General features: G+C 46.1%; 1 protein-coding gene across 4 annotated transcripts; it reads left to right on the top strand.

The window, feature by feature from the left end:
- The first annotated feature begins 2,763 nt into the window (after positions 1-2,763).
- Positions 2,764-22,307, top strand: RUFY4 (RUN and FYVE domain containing 4). 4 transcript variants are annotated; one of them, XM_081189481.1, is made up of 12 exons: positions 2,764-2,792; positions 7,381-7,444; positions 8,184-8,290; positions 10,433-10,561; positions 12,043-12,149; positions 12,864-13,007; positions 13,527-13,590; positions 14,207-16,213; positions 17,139-17,245; positions 17,724-17,870; positions 18,367-18,498; positions 21,272-22,307. In XM_081189481.1, the coding sequence occupies exons 2-12, from the start codon at positions 7,399-7,401 to the stop codon at positions 21,372-21,374; spliced, it is 3,093 nt and encodes a 1,030-aa protein (XP_081045607.1). In that variant the 5' UTR covers positions 2,764-2,792; positions 7,381-7,398; the 3' UTR covers positions 21,375-22,307. The 4 variants fall into 4 exon arrangements, with proteins under 4 accessions (XP_081045607.1, XP_081045605.1, XP_081045606.1 ...); XM_081189479.1 differs by lacking the exon at positions 2,764-2,792 and adding an exon at positions 3,580-3,752; XM_081189480.1 differs by lacking the exon at positions 2,764-2,792 and adding an exon at positions 3,799-4,287.
- The last annotated feature ends 1,908 nt before the right edge of the window (positions 22,308-24,215 follow it).

Below are 24,215 nucleotides of genomic sequence, written 5' to 3'. Positions count from 1 at the left end.
GTTCTCCATCTGCGCACGGCCTGCCTGGAGAGCAGCCACATTCTTGCTGCAACACACAGAGTGAAGATACGGGGTATTTTAAGTGTTGCTCGTGCCAACCAGCAAACAAACAAACTTTCTCTTTGCCCCACAGCCCTGCTGCACTGGCAATAGGAAGTCACTCCAGCAATGGGGTCTGCTGAGACTTGGAAATATTTGTCTGAAAGAAGGATTGGCACAAAAGAACCATCTTAGTCTGGTCAATTATTAATAAGCATTCCTAGCTGCAGCCAGACTGGGCCGGAAGCACATTTATCGGGCAACAAACACAACGTGGGAGAGTGGGGCTGGTAGATTCAGGGTTGCCACCCGCCCCCTTGGTACTGTAAAAGCACTGCTTCCCCCCTAGACAATTGCCTTCAAAGGCTCCCTGGGATGTTCAATGGAGCTCTTGTCTTGGCAAAATACCTCTGGCTTCTCAGCAATCAAGCACTGTCCCGTCTCTGATATGCGCTGGCAGCCTCTGCTGGGTGACACGTTTTCACTTGTCAAGGCACAAAGGGATTGTGCAATGAAGCCAGAGCAGTGGGAGTGTTTTAGGCACTGTCCTGCAAACAACCATTACACAAACACACTGGCCAAGTCGTAAAAGGCAACTTGGCTGCAGCAATGATTTGGGAGGCCAGGAGGGGAGCGATCTGTAGGGAGCAACTCAGCTGTCTGGCGGGCCGGCCTGAAAGAGGAGTTGCTTGCTACTTTAGGAAAACAGGCAGGCAAGGACCCACAGCCCAGGTGGGGCTTGCTAGCTTGGGATGGAGTGTGGATTCCTCAGCTGTAGTAGGCTCAGGACAGGTGAGGGTCACATGCCTCACCAAGCCCAGAAAGTATAAAAGAAAGCCAACCTACTGGGCAAAGGCTAACATAGGTTGCTTCACCCATCTTTGTCCCTTACCCTGTTCAGCAATGGCATATGATCAATGGAAGTTGTCCAGAAGTAAAAGCAGTGCTTGGTTCAAAAACAGGTTTTCCAAGGTACCCAGAGAGTTTCCTGGCCAAATGGGATTGTATCCAGATCTCTTTAGTCCTAGTCTGATGCCACATGGTGTCCAACACAGCACCCCCAGACACTCCCTTGGGTGCCCACAAAAACTAACTACCCTTTTCAATTTTATTTTATTTTTGTATGGGGGGTGTCTGTTTGTTTGGTTTTTGTCTACGTTTTGTTTGTTTTGAGAAGTATAGGTGATTTGTCTGGATTTCCATGTGTGTTTCTGAATACCCTCAATTCTTCTTTTGTATTTTGTGGTGGCCACAACAGTTTCTTAGATTGCCAAATGGGCCCTGGGGCTCACTTGCTCTTAATGTACTAAGTGGCATAATCACCCTTCACCTCTGTAATATTTAAAACTCCCCTCTATTGAGGCCTGGACTTTTATTTTCTTTGTAAGAGGAGTCTAGCCAGAGGGGTTACCTCCCTCTTTTTCATTGGCTCTGAACTAAGCAGATTCCAGGCTTGTCTTTTTGAAAGATAGTCTTCTGTTTTTCCCTCTATGCCCAGAAGATGGTGCTACCATACCATGCACAAATAACTCACTTTAATGTGCAGTACAAGCAATAAAGAACATAGAAAGAGCCATGACAGATCAGGTCGATGGCACATCTAGTCCAGCATCCTATTCTCACAGTGTCCAACCCTGCCTACCTGCCAATCACTTTGCCAACCCCCTTCTTTTACACCTGGGCAACCCTCGCAGCTTACACAAACTTCCCTTCTCCTCCTCACAGCTTGCCCCGCCTCTACTCCCTCACAGCTCGTCCCAAACCACCCCCTTCCCTCACAACCTGCCCCTACCCTAGGCTGCCTGCCACTCACATTGTTTGCTTGCTCCTATGCCTGCTAGTCTCTCGTCACACTGGAGTTGCTGCCACACAAATTGCAGCATGATGACAGCCTTGTAATGTTATAATATAGTCAGATAAGCTTTTTGTGGTTGACAGTCCTCTTCATCGTATGTGTGAGCATGCTTGCATGGAGTCCGCTTTTATGCTCTGGCATGCTCTTTAAAAGGCATCCTTTAAACAGCAAGATTGTTAGGAGTTTAAGGTTTTAGGCCAATATTAGGAAACCAGCTGCCCTTGAAATATTGTTGGTACTCCAATTCCCACCAGCCTGAGCCAGGGATGATGGGAACTGTAGCTGACTGTGCTTTCCTCCTGAAGGAAACACTGGGGATACAGTACTATCTTGCAGAGGACACTTTTCTGGATGGGAAAGTGCATGATTTATTGTGCCCCAAAGCATATCTTGGGGTAGGCTTCGCCCAGTCCTCTGGTGTATTTTTGGTACATTTCTTGGCAAATTTTGGTGTACATAGATGTGCTTGACCATGCCTTGTGCCCAGAGGAAGCTCTGGGCTTGGCAGAATTGAACATCATTACAAAGAGGAGTCTCTCTAGGATGCAGGTGTGTATGATCTGTAGCAGCCTGAAGCGTATTTTGGGATGGGAATTCCAGTTTTTACTTTTTTATTGTGATGTTGCCACACATTCATGAGTGTTGCAGAAGCAGAATTTGGGATGAAGAGAATTATTGCCGGGCTTGAACATGAGCTTTTTTAAGGAAATCAAGTTGTTGAGCTTTTCTTGGGAAATCACGGGTGAAAATACCCCGTAAACAGGACATTGCAGGGGGCAGGCTTCTGCAAGGGAGGGGGTGCAGAACCTCAGATATTTGAGTACTTTCAATGCTTTTCAATAATAATTGGGGGGGGCAGGGCCAGATTTAGGTTTGATGAGGCCCTAAGCTACTGAAAGTAACAGGGCCCTTTATATGTCCAGCTGTCCTTTGTCAACAACAAATTGTCGCTTTTTTGTGTTGAATATATGCTATATGGTAATTTATGGACCTAAAAGGTATCTAAAGCCATTTACACATAACAAAATATGTATTTTATCAAAGTTCTAGATTCAGGTAGGTAGCTGCGTTGGTTTGACGCAGTCAAAATATATAAAAAATAAAAAAATTGTCCAGTAGCACCTTAGAGGCCAACTAAGTTTGTTCTTGGTATAAGCTTTTGTGTGCATGCATGCATCTGAAGAAGTGTGCATGCACACGAAAGCATATACCAAGAACAAGCTTAGTTGGTCTTTAAGGTGCTACTGGACAATTTATTAAAAAAAATTTATAAATTTTATCAAAGTAGTTGTTGAAATGCAATACTGTACAATTAAGAAGAATTATCCAGTTTTTCTTTCCTTTAAATTTTTTTGGGGCCCCCAAGAGAGTGGGGCCCTAAGCTATAGCTTGTTAGCTTATAAGTAAATCCGGACAGCTCCCACCCCATCACATGGCTACGCCCACGGCCTCGAAGTCGAGAGTCCCCCAGTCCTAGAGATATATGATGTGGGGGAACCCCAAAGCTGATTTTGGAGTTCAGTGTGACGTAATGAACTTTTCCTTCTTCTTCTTTTAGATTTGGAGCAAATGAGGAATTGGGAACTAGTAACCAACTTCGGCATCGTCGAGAGCCTCAATTTTGCCAGCTGAGGCGCGCGCGCGCACACATACACGGCTCTTTGATTTGGCCCTTCCTCTTAGGGGAAGCCTTGGTGGCTGCGCGCCCGCAGCGCCAGATGCGGAAAAGGCGCTGGCTGGAACGCCTTGCGCCAAGGTGGGCGTTGCTTCCTGGTTTCCGTCCTCAGGTACAGATCGGGAGAGGCGGAGTCTGCTTTTTCCTCTCCTGTGCCAAGGACCGGAGAGCGAAGGCAGGAGGGTGAGTCTCGCAGCCAGGCTGGTGCTTGGCGTTGCCCTAGACGAAGGACACTCACACAACGCGCCATTACAAAGTGCCGGCCCCATATTGTGACCCTAACGCGTGCGCTCGGGAGAGTGTTTACACGGGAGAGTGGAGCCCCCTGTCGCTTTCACACAACCCGTTCGCCCCGTAAACAATCTTTCACCGTTGGGACTCCTTCACTGAAACTTGCAAGAGGCTTCTCTGAAGTTTGTATCTCCTGTGTAGTCAGTTTCGGTTCCTGTGCAATTTTGAGCACCGGATAAATGCTCCCCCTCTTTGGCACAAGGGTACAAGTCATCCGGCTTTGAGAGAGAAAGAGAAAGCGTGTGTGTGAACAGAGAGAGAAAGAGAAAGATCAGCAAGGCTTTGCCCTTCTTTCGGTCCTGGCGTCTTGCTCCCTTTCCTCTCTGCAAAGCTGCCCATCGAGGGCTGAATGCCGCGCTGTGGCATTTGAATCGGGGCTTGCAAGCAGGGCCGGATTTAGGTTTGATGAGGCTCTAAGTTACTGAAGGTAATGGGGCCTTTTATATGTCCAGCTGTCCTTTGTCAACAACAATGTGCCGCTGTTTTGTGTGTTGAATATATGCTATATGGTAATTGATGGACCTAATAGGTATCGAAAGCCATTTGCACATAACAAAATATGTATTTTATCAAAGTAATTGTTGAACTGAAATACAATTAAGAAGTACTGTCATACCCCGGGTTACAGCCGCTTCAGGTTGGGTTTTCTCGGGTTGCGGACCGCTGAAACCCAGAAGTACCAGAATGGGTTACTTCCAGGTTTCAGCGGTCACGCATGCGCAGAAGCCCTAAATCGCGCTTTGCGCATGCGCAGAAACACCGAATCGCAACCCGCGCATGTGCAGGCACGGGTTGCAAACGCTGCAGGTTGCAAACATGCATCCCGCACAAATCACATTCGCAACCCAAGCGTCCACTGTATATTAATAGTGAAATACAATTCAGAAGAAGTATATTAATAGTGAAATAATTATTAAGCTCTTAAGGAGCCTATGCAACACAAAACACTGTTGCTGTAAGTAGGTTTTATTTTATTTGTTTTTATGTTATATTTTGGAAATGTACATCCAGTTTTCCCCCCTTAAATTATTTTGGGGGGGCCCAAGAGAGTGGGGCCCTATGCTATAGATCAGGCTTCCTCAACTTCGGCCCTCCAGATATTTTGAGACTACAGTTCCCATCATCCCAGACCACTGGTCCTGCCAAAAACATCTGGAGGGCCAAGGTTGAGGAAGCCTGCTATAGATTGTTTAGCTTATACGTTAATACAGCACTGCTTGTAAGGCTAAACTCCAGAAACAGTAGCTTGTGGGCAGGGCGCTGCTGGATGAGGCATCCTACCCTGCTGCGTTGACTGGAATCCAGGGGGATTTCCTCATATGCTTTGCCTTTGGGAAGCAATGACTTGCAGAGGAAAGAGGAAGCTGCCAGCAGATGCCCCTGAGCTCAAACAGATGAGTCCTGAGGCACCAGGACAGAGGCCAGTGCTTAATGCAGTGCTCAGCTGAGATCCAGCCTCTCATACCAGGTAAGTGTGGGAGCTCCAGTCCTCTGGCTACACAGAAGGACATAGGCAGCAGTGCTCAGTGGTGGGATTTTGTCCAAGGAGGGCAGAGAAATCGGGGAAAGGGCCAAGGGGTTCCAGGAGGCAAGCTTCATCTGCCTAAAACTCTCAAATCTGCCCTGATATCTCAAGCTGAAGATCTCATGCAGACACCGTGGCTAGTTCTCAAGTTTCTTGAAGCATTATATTTTCAATTCTTTGCAGGAAAAAACCAAGTCAAAGAGGTGTCTGTGAGGCAGGGCCCACCACGCCACAGTGTAGACCCACACCCCACGGATTCAGGAATATTCAGGGAATATTCAGCTTAAATGTAAGAGAATCTTTAGAACTGGGACCTATTCAACTTTTGCATGCGAGCATACGGAAATTCATGTATCTGCACACAAGACTCGTTTTAGTACCAACTGTTTTGGCAAAGGAGAGAAACAGGTAGCAGTTGCTATTGTGTGGCCAGCATTTCTCAGGCAAAGCTATGAGTAGAAAAGTGTGCTAGATGGCTGGAGAGGAATGGCATGTTTGTTTGGCTTTCTAGAGCAATTTTGGGAGTGGTGTTCTTGTTTTTCTCCTCCCACTCCAGAGTTGGTCCTGAGAATAGATGTGACTCTCTCTGTCTCTCCCTCTCTCTCAGACATTAAAAGCCGTGTAAAAATATGATTACACAAAATGCATTTACAGTCTCTCTCTCTCTCTCTCTCTCTCTCTCTCTCTCTCACACACACACACACACACACACACACACACACACACAAAATTTCCTTCCCCACTCCATTCAATTATTAACATGTGCAAGGGTGAGTGACTGGGTTTCACCAGCAGTCTGCTTTGTCATAGTATTCTTAGATGTCCTGTAAGCAATGTTGGGGGAAAAATAATTTTCAAGAGTGTGGGGAGGAGGCAGGAGGCAGGAGGTCTGGGCCCCAGCACAAAAGACCCAAGGGTCAGGTCCCCTAGTCCACCTCTTCACCACAGCCCTGGGGGGTGGGCTTTATGGGTGAACTGTATGGAAAAAGTCACAGAGATGCCTTAGAAAAGTGTATGCCTACATTTAAAGTATGTTTAAAACACTTCTCTCTCTCTCCCCTCCCCAGAATCCTGGGAAATGTAGCTATGTGAGTATTAAACTAAAGCTCGCATGATTCTTAGGGGGGTGCTTTAAATGTATGGAGCATACACAGCCTGGGAAATGGGGGCAATGTGTGGAGAAAGAAGCAGAAACAGTGTTAGCTGTAAGCAAATGGCTGTATTGTGGGCTGGGTAAGGCTACAGAAAATACCACTACAGTTGCAGATGACATGCTTGTGAAAGGCCTAGCCTGGGTCAATTCTGGCCACTTGAAACTAGTTGCTTTAGTTCCTTGTGTATTTAGGGAAGGAATGATTGCTCAGAATCTTGGGTCCTTTCTGGATGCAGGGAAAACACACACCAGGTTTTTCCTTTAGCATTGCAGTAGTGCTAGTCACCATCAAATGTCATTAGCATGATATATTGCCTTCCCATGAGCATGGTGGAGCATTGCTGCAAGTAATAGCCAACCATGTGCTTATTTCCCCCTGTTTGTTTTTTGTTTGTTTGTTGCCCAGGGTGCCGCTGTGGTATAAACCACTGAGCCTCTTGGGCTTGCCGATCGAAAGGCCGGCAGTTCGAATCCCCGCAACGGGCTGAGCTTCCGTTGCTCTGTCCCTGCTCCTGCCAACCTAGCAGTTCGAAAGCACACCAGTGCAAGTAGATAAATAGGTACCGCTGCGGTGGGAAGGTAAACGGCATTTCCGTGCACTCTGGTTTCCATCACGGTGTTCCGTTGCACCAGAAGTGGTTTAGTCATGCTGCCCACATGACCCGGAAAGCTGTCTGTGGACAAATGCCGGCTCACTCAGCCTGAAAGCCGCAACCCCATAGTCTCCTCTGACTGGACTTAACTGTCCAGGGGTCCTTTACCTTTAACCTTGCTACACTTGGGCTCAGGGGACAAAAAAGGCTCTCCACCCCTCTCCTCATGAATGGTTGTTTGCTTTGTAGGCAAGCTGAGGCAGAGTTATGGCCAGCGACAAAGAGATTCTTCGTGTGGTCAAGGACTTAAAGAGTAAGTGCACATGATTTTCTTATGTGCTTCTTCCCTTTCCTCCGTGTGAGCGCATGCATACAAAGCATGATTTGGGGGTGTTTCCCCTCTTGTGTTAACTATCATGTGCACCTCCAAATCTCTGGGTTCCCCAATGCTTGCAGATAACGTGTCCAGAGGAGGGCAACCAAAATGGTCAAAGGCCTGGAAACGATGCCTTATGAGGAACGGCTAAGGGAGCTGGGCATGTTTAGCCTGGAGAAGAGGAGGTTAAGGGGTGATATGATAGCCATGTTCAAATATATAAAAGGATGTCACATAGAGGAGGGAGAAAGGTTGTTTTCTGCTGCTCCAGAGAAGCGGACACGGAGCAATGGATCCAAACTACAAGAAAGAAGATTCCACCTAAACATTAGGAAGAACTTCCTGACAGTAAGAGCTGTTCGACAGTGGAATTTGCTGCTAAGGAGTGTGGTGGAGTCTCCTACTTTGGAGGTCTTTAAGCAGAGGCTTGACAACCATATGTCAGGAGTGCTCTGATGGTGTTTCCTGCTTGGCAGGGGGTTGGACTCGATGGCCCTTGTGGTCTCTTCCAACTCTATGATTCTATGATTCTATGTTCTCCCTCTTGTTTCCCGGAGATGCTATTTTGGCTATAAACCTATTGTCCTGCCCTTCATTACAGGGCGTAGTAGGGTAGCAGGGCTGGAACATTTAATGCTTTGGAATGTGGCTTAATTGTACCCCTTTCTTTATCTAGATACCGTGACTGAGTTAAACAAAAACTACCAGGAGCAGGGACTACCGGTGACAGACGGGAGTCGGGAGCTGCAACAATTCTGTGCCCAGCTGGAGTTCCTGTTGCAGGTAAGGCACCTCTAACAGACTTGGGTTGATGATGTGATAGAAGCAGACATTGTGTGAACTGCAGCTTAAGTTGGTGCACCCCCAAAGTCTGCAGCATGTGACTCATGCTGCCCTGCTCTGGTGCCGCTCTTCCCATGAACCTTTTCTGCATCCTGTAGCAAAGTGTGGGTGATCCTCGAGGTTGTGTCATCTTAAGCTGCGTGATGAGCATCCGAGAGGGCAGGTTTTTTGTTCGTTTCTATTTTTTCTGTGCTGCAACTGCAGCCCATTAATACGAACCCAAAGGGCCTAACTTAGTTAGCTATTATTGTTCTTTCAAAAGCAAATGTATGCCCTGCCCACACAGTGCAGTCACAACGCTCGGAGCAGCTTACAAGAAGGTCAGAGCACAAGGCAAGCCGTGCTGGAGCAGGGCAAAGGTCCATCCAGTCCAGCAACTTCTTCTGACCATAGGCAACCTGATGCCCATGGAAAACCTGCAGGCGGGACCGGTACGCAGCAGCAGTCACCCTGCTTGCAATTCCCAGCAACTGGTATCCAGAAGCAAGCCAACAATTTAAAGCAATAAAACATCCACATGAACAAACCTGGACCCTAAGATCTTGGGAGGCTTGAAAGTGTGATGGGTGGCTACTGTGAAAAGGGCCTTTTTGGTGGATGCCCCTCCCTAGAGAGACTGGCCTTGAGCCTATCTTAGCCTCTTTCCAGTGGCAGGGGAAGACTTCTTCATTTTCTCAGGCTTCTGGGATCCATACACTTTTAATCCATGGAACCTTACAGTGGTGTTGCCGTGTATCCTCTTCTGTTGTTTTACTGGTGGCAACTGAAACATTTGTGTAACTTCTTGTTGCTTTATTGATTGGTGTTGCATTTTAATAGGTTTTTTTTTAAATATACAGTGGTATCTTGGTTCTCAAACTTAATCCATTCTGGCAGTCCGTTCCAAAACCAAAGTGCGCTTTCCCATAGAAAGTAATGCAAAATGAATTAATCCGTCCCAGACTTTTAAAAGCAACCCATAAAACAGCAATTTAACATGAATTTTGCTATCTAATGAAACAATTGATCCATAAAATGAAAGCAATAAACAATGGACTGCAATCACACAAGCAATCAGTAGCTGAACTGGGTTCCACACAGTCACAAAAACACAAAAGAACCATAAAAACACAAATAAGAGGAGGAGGAGAAGAGTTTGGATTTGATATCCCACTTTATAACTACCCGAAGGAGTCTCAAAGTGGCTAACATTCTCCTTTCCCTTTCTCCCCCACAACAAACACTCTGTGAGGTGAGTGGGGCTGAGAAACTTCACAGAAGTGTGACTGGCCCAAGGTCACCCAGCAGCTGCATGTGGAGGAGCGGAGACACGAACCCGGTTCCCCAGATTATGAGTCTACCGCTCTTAACCACTACACCATACTGGCAGACCTCAGCGTAACACTCAAAATGGAAGTGTGGCACTCAAAACAGAAGTGTAGCACTCAAAATTGAGCACGTTCGGCTCCTGATAAAAGTTCGCAACCTGGAAGACTTACTTCCAGGTTTGCAGTGTTTGGGTTCCAGGTTGTTTGAGTACCAAGGCATTTGAGAACCAAGGTACCAAGGTACCAATATAATTTTATTAAGTTTTCTGTTTTACAATTTAAAATTCTCATTTTACATCCTTAAGATATTAGTGACTTCCCTTCTTTTCTTTCCATGGTTCATTTTACATATCATAAATCCCTTCATATTTAACAAAAAATATACAGTGGTACCTCGGGTTACAGACGCTTCAGGTTACAGACTCCACTAACCCAGAAATAGTACCTCGGGTTAAGAACTTTGCTTCAGGATGAGAACAGAAATTGTGCAGCAGCAGTGGGTGGCCCCATTAGCTAAGGTTAGGAACAGTTTCAGGTTAAGAACGGACCTCCAGAACGAATTAAGTTCTTAACCCGAGGTACCACTGTATACCATTCAGTATTTTATTATCGCATCCATCAAAACTTGTTTACACTGTTGAATGTATCTTAATGCTGCCAACGTTTTCAGCGTTTTTAATTGTTGGGTGTGGGATAGAAATAATGCAGATGTGTAAATAAAAATTAACAATGCCATTATCATTCCTCCCTCCCCGCCTCTGCTTGGTCATTATAGTATGATCTGAAAGAAAAGAGAAACCTCTTTGGGCAAAGGAAAGATTACTGGGACTTCCTGAGCCGAGTTCTGACCAGACTGCACAGTGGTGTTCATGCAGGGGTGCAACATGTCACCTCCCTCGACAAAGTAAGATTGGCTGATGCTATTAATGGTATCACCACTATTATTTATTTGATTTCTTACTCACCCTTCACTATGCGGTTCCATGGTAGGTTACAACCATTTTAAAATACAATGCGAAAAACAGTTAAAACAGTCCAGAGAATGGGGTGGATCCTGGAATTTGCATCTTGCGTTGTCAGAGGCCACAGCTGCACCTTCAGTGTATGACAAAAACTACACAATAAATGTTCCAGATACACCTCTGTGGGGATAAATTTCCACAATTTGTGAGCATTGGGGACAGGAATGGGTACATGTGAAGGATTGGGGAAGGAGAAAGGGAGACATGGGCATAGCCAGGGGTGCAGCTCCCCCCCATCAAGTAAATAAAGAAAAATACTTAACAAACTGACCAACTGCATCACAGATAACTTGGTTCTGCCCCCCTAATATAAAGCCTGCCCTCCCCCAGCTACGCCCATGCCTCCCTTTCTCCTTCCCCAGTTCTTCACATGTACCCATTCCTGCCCTCAAAATAAATCCTGGCTACGCTCCCCACCCAGAGGTACAATGTGATGGCACTGTCTCTTGTCAACAGGGTCTGCCTGAGGCAGTGCTTCTCATTGGAAGCAGATCCTGCAGAGCAGGAACCAGGAATCAGGGAGATGCTGCACATCATTTGTTCTAGTGATCAAAAGGATGCTCATATTAACAAGGGCAAACAGCCCTTAGGGGTTATTTGATAAGGGAGCCTCCCCTAAATCTGGTGCCTTGGGCTGGGTGTGGCTGATGGGAGTTGTAGTGCAAAACATTTGGAGGGCACCAGGTTGGGGAAGGCTCGAATGTGCCTTACACCTGGGCTGTTCACATATTCTTTCACATCTTACTGTGCTTTATGCAAAACTAATTTAAGAATACAGCACTGTTTTTCAATGTTAAGAACCATACACCCATAACATGATAGCTCAGCTGATACTGGGATAGCTCAGTTGGCAGAGCATTAGACTCTTAATCACAGAGTCATGGGTCTGAGCCCCACATTGGGCAAAAGATTCTTGCATTGCAAGGGGTTGGATTGAATGACCCTTGCCGTCCCTTCCAACTCTACAGCTCTGTGATTCTATGATTCTCTGTTTGTTATCTACAATTAAGCACATGGACATGTATTTCTTACTGGGCTGTTTTTAATGAACCACTAAGGATTGCATAGGAGCATAGATATTAGTATAAATAGTATATAAAAGAACTGCTGAATAATCACAGGGAAATCATGCCATATTTTCAGGGCCGGCCCTAGCATTGGGCAGTGTGTGGTGACTGCCTCAGGCAGCAAATGCAGAGGGGCAGTGGGCATAGCCCTTTGGTTGTTCCTCTTGAACCCCAAAACCCAGAATTTATGCCAGGCCAGATGAGGTAGCGATGGTGTCAATAAAGAATCACCTAATGAATAGGGCAACTCTTGAAGGCTTTCCCACCTTTGAATGTGAATCTGTTTCCCTTGGTAGCTGAAAACAGCCGTGGGGAAGGGCCGTGCTTTCATTCGTTATTGCCTGGTCCATCGGCAGCTGGCGGAGACCTTGCAACTTTGTTTCATGGAGCCAGAAGTCATCAGGTAAGAGCTTGAAGGTGAAAGTGGCACGGCAGTGGGAGAGGAAGCTTGCGATGCAGGAAAGCAAGGTTGCACACTATCCTCATAGTGCAAAAGAAAAGGGCAAAATGATGGGGAAGTTGGGATAGCACAGGGATCTCCAAGGTGACACCTGTGGGCACCACAGTGCCCTGAGATGCGCACACACACTCCTGGTAGCTGCCAAGGCTCTCTGTCCCTCCCAGTTTTTTATTCTTCAAAATAGTAAGACTTCTATGGCTTAGAGAAAGTTGGCAGGTGGTGGTTGTTATTATTTTCCATTCATTCATTCATTTAAGGATTTATAAACCACCTCCCAATAAATGTTTCTGAAACAGCATGCAACATTTCTTAGTAAAAATGGAATATATAAAACATTTTTAAAAACAAACTTTAAGATAACTGCACTACAAAATTACGTATGCATTTATATGGGCCAGCTGCTTTTCTATCTCTGCGTTATTTGTTTTGAGGTTCATGTAGGTATTTTTCCCATTGTTGCTGTCATTGTTTGGTTTGGGCTGGGGGGAGGTTTGAGCATTGCCAGTTTTCCTCTGTGAGATGAGCATTTTGTGGCACCCAGGACATTTTCTTAGATTTCCAAATGTGCACCTGGGCCCCAAAAGGTTAGAGTCCCCCAACACAATGAGTTTGTTTAAAGTCTCTGCTATGTATGTATTTATGCTTTACTCTTTGCAGTGAGTGGTACTACGCACGCAGCCCTTTCTTGGATCGAAAGCTGTGGACAGACATCTTGGGCTTCCTCTATGAGCTGGATGGCATGGCCTTTCACCTGGCCCTGCGCAGAGGAGACCTGGATGCTGCATGGCCCGTGGTCTCTGAGTGAGTAGCAGGCGCTGCGTAAGGCAGTCAAAGGAAACGGGCGAGAGGAGGGGCTTTGTTGCATGTTGTCACCAGCAGAAGGTGCTCTTCTCTCCTCTAAATTTTTCACACCAGAGCATTTGGTTCAGGTCTTGTTCTGCTACTGCTAAGCTTCTGTTATTTTGCAGGCGGCTTCACAGCATAAAGCCACGGAAGTGGTAAACCTCGTAGAAACAGAAAAAAGTACTGAGATGCAAGGTCTGCACTAATAGAATCAGTTCAGCAAACTAAAACAGTGAAAACATCCATACAAATGCTAAAAATAACAAAACAATTTCATAATATTGGCCTTCCATAAATGACTGGGCTTCACCTCTGGGAAAGCCTTCCTAAACAAAAATGTCTTCATTTAGGCACCTAAATATCATCATGGGAGACACCTGTCTGATTTCGGCTAGTAATTGATCCCAGAGAGCTGGAGCTGCCAAAAGCCCACTTTCTTGCAAATCCTTGCATATCCGCTGCTTTGATCTCTTCCAGGGTTTTGCCGCGATGTTCCAACCCAGCTGCTATGCACTCCCAGCAGAAGGAAGCATCCTCTGAGGTACATATTCCCCACTTCCTTGCCTATCCCGTTGCAAAATACTTCCTGCCCTAAGACCCCAGCAATGATTTTGGATCACTGGGGTACCTTGAGAGCTTTTCCTTTCCCTGTCATGAAAATGGATCTAGAACCTGCAACCCCTTCCCAGCCCAAACACAGGAGGGCTGTGGTGGTCACTCGTTCCCCATTCCTGGTTTAGGAAAACATGTCTTGGTGGTGGTATGGGCTGTAGCCAATCAACACTCTCTACAGCTGGCTTTTCCTCACCTCAGATGTGCAGAGCCAGTTTTGTGGAGCTCACACTAAGAGAGGAAAGGGTACATTTGTATTAAGCACTCTGGGGGCACTTCAAAACCTGTCCTCATTACTTTACAAATGTTGTGTCTGTCTTTATCTTACCTCGCATTAAAAAGCGAGGGGGCTCCTAACTTTGCAAACCTTAGATTGTTGTTCAGCCTCTTGTTCACTTTTTTCATTCACAGTAGTTTAGAGGCCTATATTCCTGGCTGTGAACCAACTTTTGAATCTAGCACCCATTGATAATACTCTAATTTCCTAGGATCCAGCCTGATCCCATCACTCTGTACCAAACAATTTATGTGTTTGTTGACCATAGGTTGGGAACTCAAACAGAGACTGCGGGAACCACCAAGGGGCCACCAAAGTTCATGAGAGCTCGCCAAGAACCACTAGTGACCAACATGCTGTTGAGCCAACTGCTGATGATCGACTCAGTGCTGGGCTGGAAAACTCCATGGAGAAATGGGTTGGGATCTGGAGAAGCAGGAAGAACAGTCTGCTGCAGATGGGTGCTCTCTTGAAGCTGAATCATTTTATGGAAGCGGATCCAGCTGCTGGCAAGGAGGTGCAGAAGGGAAATGGTGAGCTGCAGACCCAAGTGGAGAAGCTGAGCAAGGAGCAGCCAGGAAGCATCTCTTCCATCGAGGAACGGTGTTCCCTGCTTCACCAGACAGATCACTGCCTGTGTGGAAAGATGGAGAGTCCACCTACTGAAGGTGACACCAGGTGGAAGCAGGACTTCAAAACACTGATGTGGGAGCTTGCTGCTTTGCGGCAAAAATTGGCCCAGCAACAAGAGGAGAATGCATCTCTGAGACTAGCCCTTTTGGAGGAAAACCAGCTTCTGAAAGAGGAGCGGGCAAAACATGAGCAGCAACACAAGGAGAAGATGGATGAGCAGGAAAAACAGCAGCAGGAGTTGGCCAAAACCATCAAGGCCCTCAGGGAGGCAGAGGACAAGGTTGCCAACCTGACTAGCGAATGCCAGGAGGCCTGGTCCAAGAGAGATGCCGCCGAGAGGTCTCTAGAGGAGGCAGAGCAAAGGCTGAGTTCTCAGGAGGCAGAGAGGAGGAAGCACTTGGCAGACATTGAGGCCCAAGAGTTAAGGCGCCAGCAGCTGGTCTCTCGGTGTCAGGGCCTACAGGAGAAGCTGAAGGCATGTGAAGAGAGCTTGGAGAAGTGGGAAGCCCAAGCGGTAGCTTGGAAAAGCCAAGGTGGCCAGCTGGGAATGAATGAGGAGCAGCCAGAAGGCATGAGCTGCAGGCCAGCAGAAAGGGAAGAACATCCAGCCATGTTGGAATGGAGTCCTCTAAAGGGGAAACTGGAGAGGAGCCTTGCTGAGATACAGGTACTAGAGAGGGAGAAGGAGACTCTTATGGAAACTCTGGTGTCCCAGGAGAAAAGTCTGGTGTTTTCAAAACTAGAGGTTCAGGACCTTCAGAAGGAGCTGTCGGCATGTCAAGAGCATGTTGCCACTCTCCGGACATCTCTGGAGGAGCAGGAGAAGGCCCTAAGGGTCAAGGAAGAAGCAGCTCAGGGTTTGCAAAGAGAGTTGAATAGCCAGTTGGCCCAGCTACAGGACGCCCTGGGGAAAAACACTACGCTGGAGGCTCATTTAGAGGAAGCAGCCAGCAAGAAGTCTCAGCTGGAAGCTCAAGCTGTTGAGGAGCAGGCCAGGCATGAAAGGACTTTGCAGGAATTAGGGAACCAGCTGGGAACTTTTGAAAAGGAGGTGGCCACACTGCAAGAGGAGAGGCAGCAGCTGCGGGCCACCTTGCAGCAAGCCCTCAAAGAAAGAGAGGCCTTGGCAATGCAAGCTGAGAGCATGGCTTCTGCTCTGGATGGACAGACCCAGGAGGCTACACAGCTTCGGAAAGAGCTGGAGGAGCTCAAGGCCACCAGCAAAGCACAACAGACATCCTTGCAGGAGACAAATGAAGTAGTGGCCTCAGCCCTCAGGGGAGAGTGCCTACAGCTGAGAAATCAAGTGGAGCAACTGGAACAGGAGAAGATGTGGGCCACAAACATTGTGGAGCAACTGAGTGAAGACTTGGAGCAGGGCTGGGAATGGCCCAGGGAGGAAGGTGCTCTACAGAGGACATGGCCTCCTTCTGTCACTGTGCTGGACTCGGCCTGTGGGGCCAGAGATGAAAAAAGCAGGGAGCTGGTCAGGAAGAGGGGCATCGCTGAGGAAAACAGCCACGGAGGAGCAGGGTCACGGCCAATGAACACAGAGTTTCTTCAGGTCGATGGGCTGCAAGATGCGGCAAGGCCTGTCAAGAAAGGGGCCGGTGCTAAGCCTAGTGCAGAAGCCCATGGGAAGGTAAGGGACTCATGTTCCATGTACAATGTGAAGATACATGATAGTTGAGAAATGGTGTGCTACTGATCCTGACCATATGGAGGCACTGCCTGCAACTGGCATCCCTCTTCTCCAGTGAGAGAAAGTCTCAATGTGGTGCCCACCATATGTGGCTGGACTCCAACTCCCATCAGCCCCAGCCAGTGTAGCCAGTGGCCAGAGATGCTGGAAGTTGGAGTCCAGCCACATATGGTGGGCACCATGTTGACTAGCTCACATGTATGGCAAGTCAAAATAACTATGAAGTTTGAGTTTTATATGTCATGTGCTGAACTTTTAAATTTGGGGTGAATCTAGAGTTTCATCTAGGACTCAGATTTTAGGCAATCCTCAAATTTATGTGACAAAACTTGAATTTCAATACTCAAATCTGGAAATTGAAACTAAACATTTGGTCTCTAAAAACCAACCCCCTAATTCTGATTTATGTTTTCAAAAATAAAATCAAACCGTTAACTTAAAAGCAACGTTTTTCTGTAGCATTATTTCAAGGGGGGGGGGGAACATTGGAGACAGGAACAAACAGTGTGTGTATCAGAAAAAAGTAAAACCATTTTTTCTATGCAAAGTCCTGGTGTGCTGGTGAAGCTCCAGGCCAGAAAGTATTGTGAGCAAAAATATAGGCTCATTTAGAGTGCTGGGCAAAAAAAGCAGCTAAGTAAGTTCTGGAGTTTAGCAGTCCATTACCAATGGCATTTTCTGAAGGAGTGCTGCCCCAACAACTTCATTTTGCAGATGCTGCTACAGCCTTGAAAACGCAGCTGTCGAATTTGAAGCCTTGGCAATACCCCCACAGTTGCATGCTCCTGGGTCTGTGTGATCTCTCTAACTGGGACCCACTGATTTTCTATTGTGCTCCCCCCCCCCCTTACCTGATTCCCCTCAGTGTCTAACTCACCATCTGAAGAAAATGACGGCTGATGTGCAGCAAGCAAAGCAAATGTTTGCTGCCAAGGAACAAACGATGATGCAGCTGATGGAGCAGCTGAGCCGGTGAGAGCATGAGTCTATTTCATTGGATGGTAGGTTTAAGGGAAGGACTGTAGCTCAGGGAGAGAGGAGGTGCTTTGCATGGAGAAGAGTTCATATCCCATCTCTGGTAGGACTGGGAAGACCCCTGCCTCAAACCCTGCAGAACTGCTACCGGTCACTGCACTGAGATAGATGGACCATTGGTTTGACTTGGTGTAAGTCAGTTTCCTGTGCTTCTATAAAGCAGGGATAGGGAATTAGATCTGGCCAGTCACCTGTCAATCACCTGATGTCATAAAATGTCAGGTGATTCAGCTGCAAAGAAAGAATTGTGAGTGCCCTTCGTGTGCTCCAGGTCCTTTGTTAAGGAAATGCTGAAGAAATCATAAATTATCAAACTCCAGGATTCTTTGAAACAGGCCATTGTAATTAAAGTGGTTTGAAACAACAGATGTTCACAGTGTGTATGTATTCAGTTGTTTACTTTCCTCCTGCTTAGGTCTCAGCAGGAAAAAGAACAGTTGCTGCTTTTGCTGGAGAAAAGCCGACAGGAATCGGAAGAGAAGGAGAAGAGGTACAAAGGGGAGCTGTCAGAACAGGGGGAGACCATTTGCAACATGAAAGGAAAACTGCTGGAGTTACTACGGTGAGTAAACTGAGTCCATGAGGAGCAGAGGAGAAGGGAGCCGCACTCCCTTCATGCTGCTGGCTTTGGAAATGCAGACTAGGCGACTGGGGGGAGGGGACCCCACAAAGATCAAAACACACTAGATAAGCTAAAGACCAGCCAGAGTCTCATCTTCCCAGCTGGAATCCTCAGCTGCAGCGCAGTGATAAAGAGCAACACACATCCAAGCACCACAGAATAGCAATACAAAGCATAGTATTCAGTTTATTAAGATCAATACAACTGCAATCTTATGTATAGGTTCCTGGGAGTGAGCTGCATTGGTACTTACTTCAAACTGCAGAGGGTCAGCTTGTAAAACACATTGAGTGCATTTCTTGAATTGACAATGGGCTACAAGAGATGATCTATAATTCTTAAAAGGCTCCATCTTTTGTCATGGGCTGGCGGCGGTCATTAGCTGCCTATAGAGCTAGAAAAGGTAAATTTCTCTGTCCTCCCTTTTCTTCTTCAGGGAAAAAGATGCCCTGTGGCAAAAGACAGAAGGCATTGCCTCCACAACAGTATCTCCAACTCCTCAGAACCCAGGGGTATGTGTTCAATGCAAAAAGGATTTCAGGCTCATGTCGCGCCGATACCAGTGCAGGTAACGTCTGTGCTATTATTGTTGTTGTTATTATTAATTAAATTTATATGCTGCCCATCATCCGAAGATCACAGGGCAGTTCATAACATAAAAATACAAAATGAGAACACAAAATACATGATAAGAACAAGAACAAACCAATAGCCCCTCTCCCACAAACACATTTAAAATGACATAGGCTGTTGATTAGCCAAAGGCCTGGGAGAAGAAGTGTATTTTTGCCTGGTTCAATGTAATGAAGGCGCCAGGCGAGCCTTCTCAGGGAGAACATTCTACAAATGGGGAGCCACTGCATAAAAGAAATAATTTGCGTTCTGTGAGGAGGACCAAGTGTGCAGGGCCGGATTTAGGTTTGATGAGGCCCTAAGCTACTGAAGGTAATGGGGCCCTTTATATGTCCAGCTGTCCTATGTCAACAACAAATTGTCACTGTTTTTTGTGTTGAAAATATGCTACATGGTAATTTATGGACCTAATAGGTATCGAAAGCCATTTACCACTGTTGCTGTGTGTAGGTTTTATTTGTTTTTTTATCTTATATTCTGGAAATGTACATCAAGTTTTTTATTTCTTTAAAAAAATTTGGGAGCCCCAAGAGAGTGGGGCCTTAAGTTATAGCTTGTTTAGCTTATACGTAAATCCAGCACTGCAAGTGTGTCAAGGATAAACAGAACTTTAGCCAGGAATTTTTCCTCCCCCTGTTCTGTTTTTTCTGCCCTACTAGATCCCACAGCATGTGGGAAAAGGGGGGGTGAACCAAAGAATGGCCCTCCCCAGTGAATAATACCCCTACAGATGGGTACAGATGGGTCTCTTTGGTCTAGGTGAGAATGTGACACCATCAAGTGTCCTTTTGCATGCGGGGACCTCTGGAGAGAGCTGACTGATATCTCCGTTGGTAATATTAGATAAGTTATGCATATCGTTGAAGGGCACTCAGATGCAAAAAGGGCTGATCATTTTTTGAGATTTAGGCACCATGCTTCTGTTACTACAGCCTCAATTTGCATTAGCTTTTTAGGCAGCTGCACCACAGCTCATATTCAGTTTCTGATCAACTCGGACTTTTCACATGAAACAAGTGAACAAGCACATCATAAATTAAGTGGCAATACCCTAAAACTACACTCTCATATCCTCTCCATCTCAAAAGCCTCTTTTTGTACCATCATCCCATAGTGTGAGAAAGCTAGCTGTCAACAATTTCAGGTGCCCAGGCTGTGTCTCACATGATGTTTCCCATTTCTCGTCAGTTCTTCCCATGCTCACTTGCTTGTAAAAACCACAATGTCTTGTTTTGGATCATGACTTCTCCTTTCTGCAGCTGCTGTTTACTAATGAAGGGTCTCCAGCTCCCTAGCAGTAGAAGAGGGGTGATGGAGTGGCAGGGCCTAACTTGATGGGACACATCCCCAATCAGATCTATCATCTCTCTACTTTTTAAATCTCCTGCCCTTGCCTTTAAAAACTTGTATAAACTCTTTTTTTACAGGGCATCTAGATGCTCTGCAAGTTCAGTGCTGGTGACATGCCAGCCACCTGCCATCTTATTGTGTCTAGAGGCATCTATAGACAGGTCCTGTCAATGATCCAAGAGGACCAGGCCACTTTCAGCTTTAGAGACCCCTAGCCATAATGCGTGTAGTGCATTATCATGACTATTCAGAGCAGGTCTGGATTTTTAGCCCTGCCCTTTATGTCAGGTTGTTCCAGTTTGGGGATAAAACTGGATAGTGAACTTTAAATAACAGCTTTGCTCTGCTTGCCAAAACTGATCAGGCCTGAAATGCACAGCATAGGATGCTTTCTTCGGAAAAAGGAATACAAGGATATAAAGATAAACAACCAGACCAAAACCTGAGGTCTTCCTTTGCAAGGGAATATATGGACAAAGAACCAGATGAAAAATGAAAGTCCAAAACTTTGTTGCCTAACAAAATGTTACACAGCTTTGGATGTTCTCACCCTTGTGAAAAAAAACACTGAAAAGGAGAAATAGAGATTAAAGTGAAGGAATTACTCAACCTAGCATACTAACCCTAATACACACACACACACACACACACAACACCCCGCCCTGCACCGAGTGCCAGTTAGCCTTCCTTTGCCCCTACATCTCGCCTTTTGAAATCTCTGTTGTGCAATTCTTTTCCAAATTTGCAATCCACTTTGTGAATTGGTGCTTCTCCAAATTGGCATTAAGAGGGATCTCTTTTTATAGTCACATAGCCTGGCGAACAAAACTTCTTTCCCATAGAATCCATAAAGCCAACTGACTTGTGAAAACAGCATTCTTCTCTGTCAAGATCCAGATTTAACTTGTCTTGAAATTGTTCTCTCCACTTGCATGGGAATGTCCTCCATTTGCATAGGCCCACAGCTTCTGCATTTTAAAAGTAGCAGAATGCAGATTGTTTGCATCACAGTTCACACGCACAGCAAATCTTGTTTGCTTCTTAGCCCACTGTAAGGGAAATCTCTCTCATGCAGGCACATACAGAAAGGTAACTGTTCCATTCGGGTTGCTCTGCTGTCTCTAGGACTAGAACTATTTCTTATCAAATTTTGCTCTTTTAAAGCTCACGACTTAAATTTTCAGTCCAACTGGGTTAAAAACACTGCTTACTTAATTTCAAAAATAAAAGGACAGAACAGAATTTGAGAGATAAGATACATATTTTTAAGAAGCATTATATAAAGCATAAGCATACATGTCGTTAATAAACATTAACAAAGTGGCTTCCTGTGCGCACTCTCTCGTTCGCTTTCTCAGGTTGTGTCGGAGCATGGTGTGTCATGCCTGCTCGGTGAGCAGTGGGCACAAGGAGCGCTGCTGCCTTCCCTGCTACCAGAAGAGAAATGGCCAAGGCACCTGACCAGACTCGGAGGGCTCAGCAAGGCAGCCCATTCCACCCAGTGGTACAGACACTGCAAGTCCAGAAAATGGCTCCCTCCCTGAGTGTCATGTGGGAATGGATGTGACTTCTGGTTGGGCATTGGTTGCAGGCTCCTCCAAATGAAGAGGAGCATCTGGTGGCAGTCAGGGACATTGTAATGATAAACGGCTTAGAAATTAAATTTGTATCAGGGATGACTCTAAATATTCAGCGGGTTCCAGTGGTGTAGGAGCATCTCTCATTCTTTCCAGATCCAACACTATTAGCTAGAAGTCTGTTTTTATCTGGCGTTTCTGTGAGGCATGCAGCCAGGCACTCAGATTCAGCCATTTGCCTTCAGCCCCTGCAGCTGAATATTTCCCAAACTTCTCCTTTGTGAGATACCATGTGTTGACCCAACAAACAGTTGCTGTGGTTGGTTGGCGGTGCTGGGGACAGCAAGCATATGAAGCATGGATAAGGGCATTGTCCCAATGAACTTGAGTCCATCGTTAAAGTTGAGCATATGGAAGCTGGCAAACATGGGATCTGAAAGTGAGCGACTTCATGAGCAGTTGCCCTGTTCTCTCTCAGCAGCATCACAGAAGGAGAAATTTTGTGGGATAATGCTGTGGCTACACCGAATTCCCAAGCTAGTCCAGGGAAGCATTTTGCTTCCTACTGTACTGTTTCCTACTGCAGGTGGTGGGAACTCCTAAGGCAGCTGGGAAGATCAGGAAGAATTATGGGAGGGGAGGAGTCCCCATCACCACCATGGATGGCAGGTGTCATGTCCCCAGTTCACTGTACTTTATTCTTACTCTGAAGATCACTATTGGAAACTGGAATCCATAATTGAATCATGTAATTGCTGTGGAAGAAATGATTATTTATGGGGTGGAGCATTCAGAAATTAAATTTCAAAGAAAATCATTTGGGTGGGTTTTGTGCTAGTTCTTTCCCTTCCTTTTTTGTGCAATAAAATATATTTTGTAGTGTTATGTTTCTCTATATTAGCAAAGGAATCCATAACAACAACAAAAGTGTCAGCTGCTGCAGAAACGGTGACATTAAAATGTAGTCTTTCTCTCTCCCCATGCCTTACTTTAGCAAACAAGGTGGCTGGGGGAAGAAGCTGGTGGATCAAGCTACCTGTGGCATTTGAAATGCACTATTATATTCTCTGTGTGAATGTCAGGAGGGACGTGGGTGGTGCTGTGGTTTAAACCACTGTGCCGCTTGGGCTTGCCGATCGGAAGGTCGGCGGTTCGAATCCCCGCAACAGGGTGAGCTCCTGTTGTTAAATCCCAGCTCCTACCAACCTAGCAGTTTGAAAGCATGCAGTGCAAGTAGATAAATAGGTACCGCTCCAGTGGGAAGGTAAACAGCGTTTCTGTGCGCTGCTCTGGCTCCGCCAGAAGCAGCTTAGTCATGCAGGCCACATGACCCAGAAAAACTGTCTGCAGAAGCAGACAAACACCAGCTCCCTCAGCCTGTAAAGCGAGATGAGCACCACAACCCCAGAGTTGTTCACGACTGGACTGGACTTAAATGTCAGGGGTCCTTTACCTATGTGAATGTCAAGTTTTATTGTTCACTCTTAATGTTCATATAAAGAAGCTGCAAGAGTCACATGCCTAACCAGGGCTTCAATTTGATCAACCCAATAAACTGGAGTGCAGGCGCACAAATCTTTCTCCTGCTGACCACTTGAAACGGGCCGTTTACATGACTTGGTTACCATCCCACTTTGCCCAAGTTATCCTTCCCTAAAGTTGTCAAGTCAGCAGCACCCAAACTCTAAAACTCACAGGGCAGGGTCTAGTGACATCACAAGTTCCCAAGATTCTTTGGGGGAAGCGGTTGCTGATTCTGCCTTAAATGCATTGTGCAGAAGGAGCCTGATTAGCCTTGCCTTATGAGAAATAAGAACTATGTCCATGACACTTTCTCAGATTTCAAAATGGACCCATTGTCCTGAAAAGGTTGGCAACCCCTGTAAGCTTTTCCCTGCCCTATTTTTTTTAAAATAGTGCCAGTCTAAGTTTGTATTCTTCCCATAAAATGGAGCGGCTACCCCAGTTTATTTATATTCTGCAATATTTCTATACTGTCTTTCACATAGTTCAAACCAGGATGGAGAACCACCTTTCTTCCTCTGTGCTTTTAACAGCAGCTGGATCTGTAAAGATTTCCATGGCATAAAGACCAGCACGATCAAAAGGCATGGGAGGAGCTGGGGGAAAGAAAGATATGGCAATCTTAGCTGAAACAGATTGCCTAAGAGCACTTGGCCCTAGAGAGTTGATGAATAAGAAAATGTGCATTCAGCACATCCTCCATCCTGCTCTTTCTCTCTTGTCTGCAATTGTGAGGCAAGTGGGTGCAACAGTGGACAAGGGAGATGCCTCTTAGCCAACCATTTGTTCCCCTCTGCAGGCTTCCTGCTGTTCTTGCAAAAGGCTGCTTCAAATGAAATCTCTTAAGCAAGAGGTTTCCCAGTGGCAGCTGCAGAGGAAATGCAGAGCCTGTGAAGGAAGCATAGTCTGTACCTGTAAACATATTAGGCCTGTCGGGTGATTAAATAAATATAAAGGCAGGGACCGTGTCTACACTGACTTAGAATGTGTGAATAGGGTTGCAGCCTTGTTTGCTTAACTGCCGAAGTGATTAAAACTACAGGCATTTGCAAATGATTAAAATAATAGCTCTGAAGAATGAGACAAAGCATGATTTATTTGCTTAAATGATGCACAGACAGCAGGCACCATCTCAGAAGAGGTGTCCTGTCCTGGGTGAGAGAAAAAGCAGGATGCCTCTACAAGGGTGATCAGATGCAGT

Source organism: Podarcis bocagei, assembly GCF_964188305.1.
Source record: "Podarcis bocagei genome assembly, chromosome: 1".
Taxonomy (NCBI): Eukaryota; Metazoa; Chordata; class Lepidosauria; order Squamata; family Lacertidae; genus Podarcis; species Podarcis bocagei.
Note: the sequence above shows the minus strand (reverse complement) of the source record. Positions and strands in the feature narration are given on the sequence as shown.

What these genes read in the sequence shown, in the direction of transcription:
- RUFY4 (XM_081189481.1), top strand. Translation starts at nt 7,399, where the DNA reads ATGGCCAGCGACAAAGAGATTCTTCGTGTGGTCAAGGACTTAAAGA. An exon ending in ATGTCACCTCCCTCGACAAA is followed by an intron (nt 10,562 to 12,042) that starts GTAAGATTGGCT and finishes TTCCCTTGGTAG; the next exon opens with CTGAAAACAGCCGTGGGGAA. An exon ending in TCGCGCCGATACCAGTGCAG is followed by an intron (nt 18,499 to 21,271) that starts GTAACGTCTGTG and finishes TCGCTTTCTCAG; the next exon opens with GTTGTGTCGGAGCATGGTGT.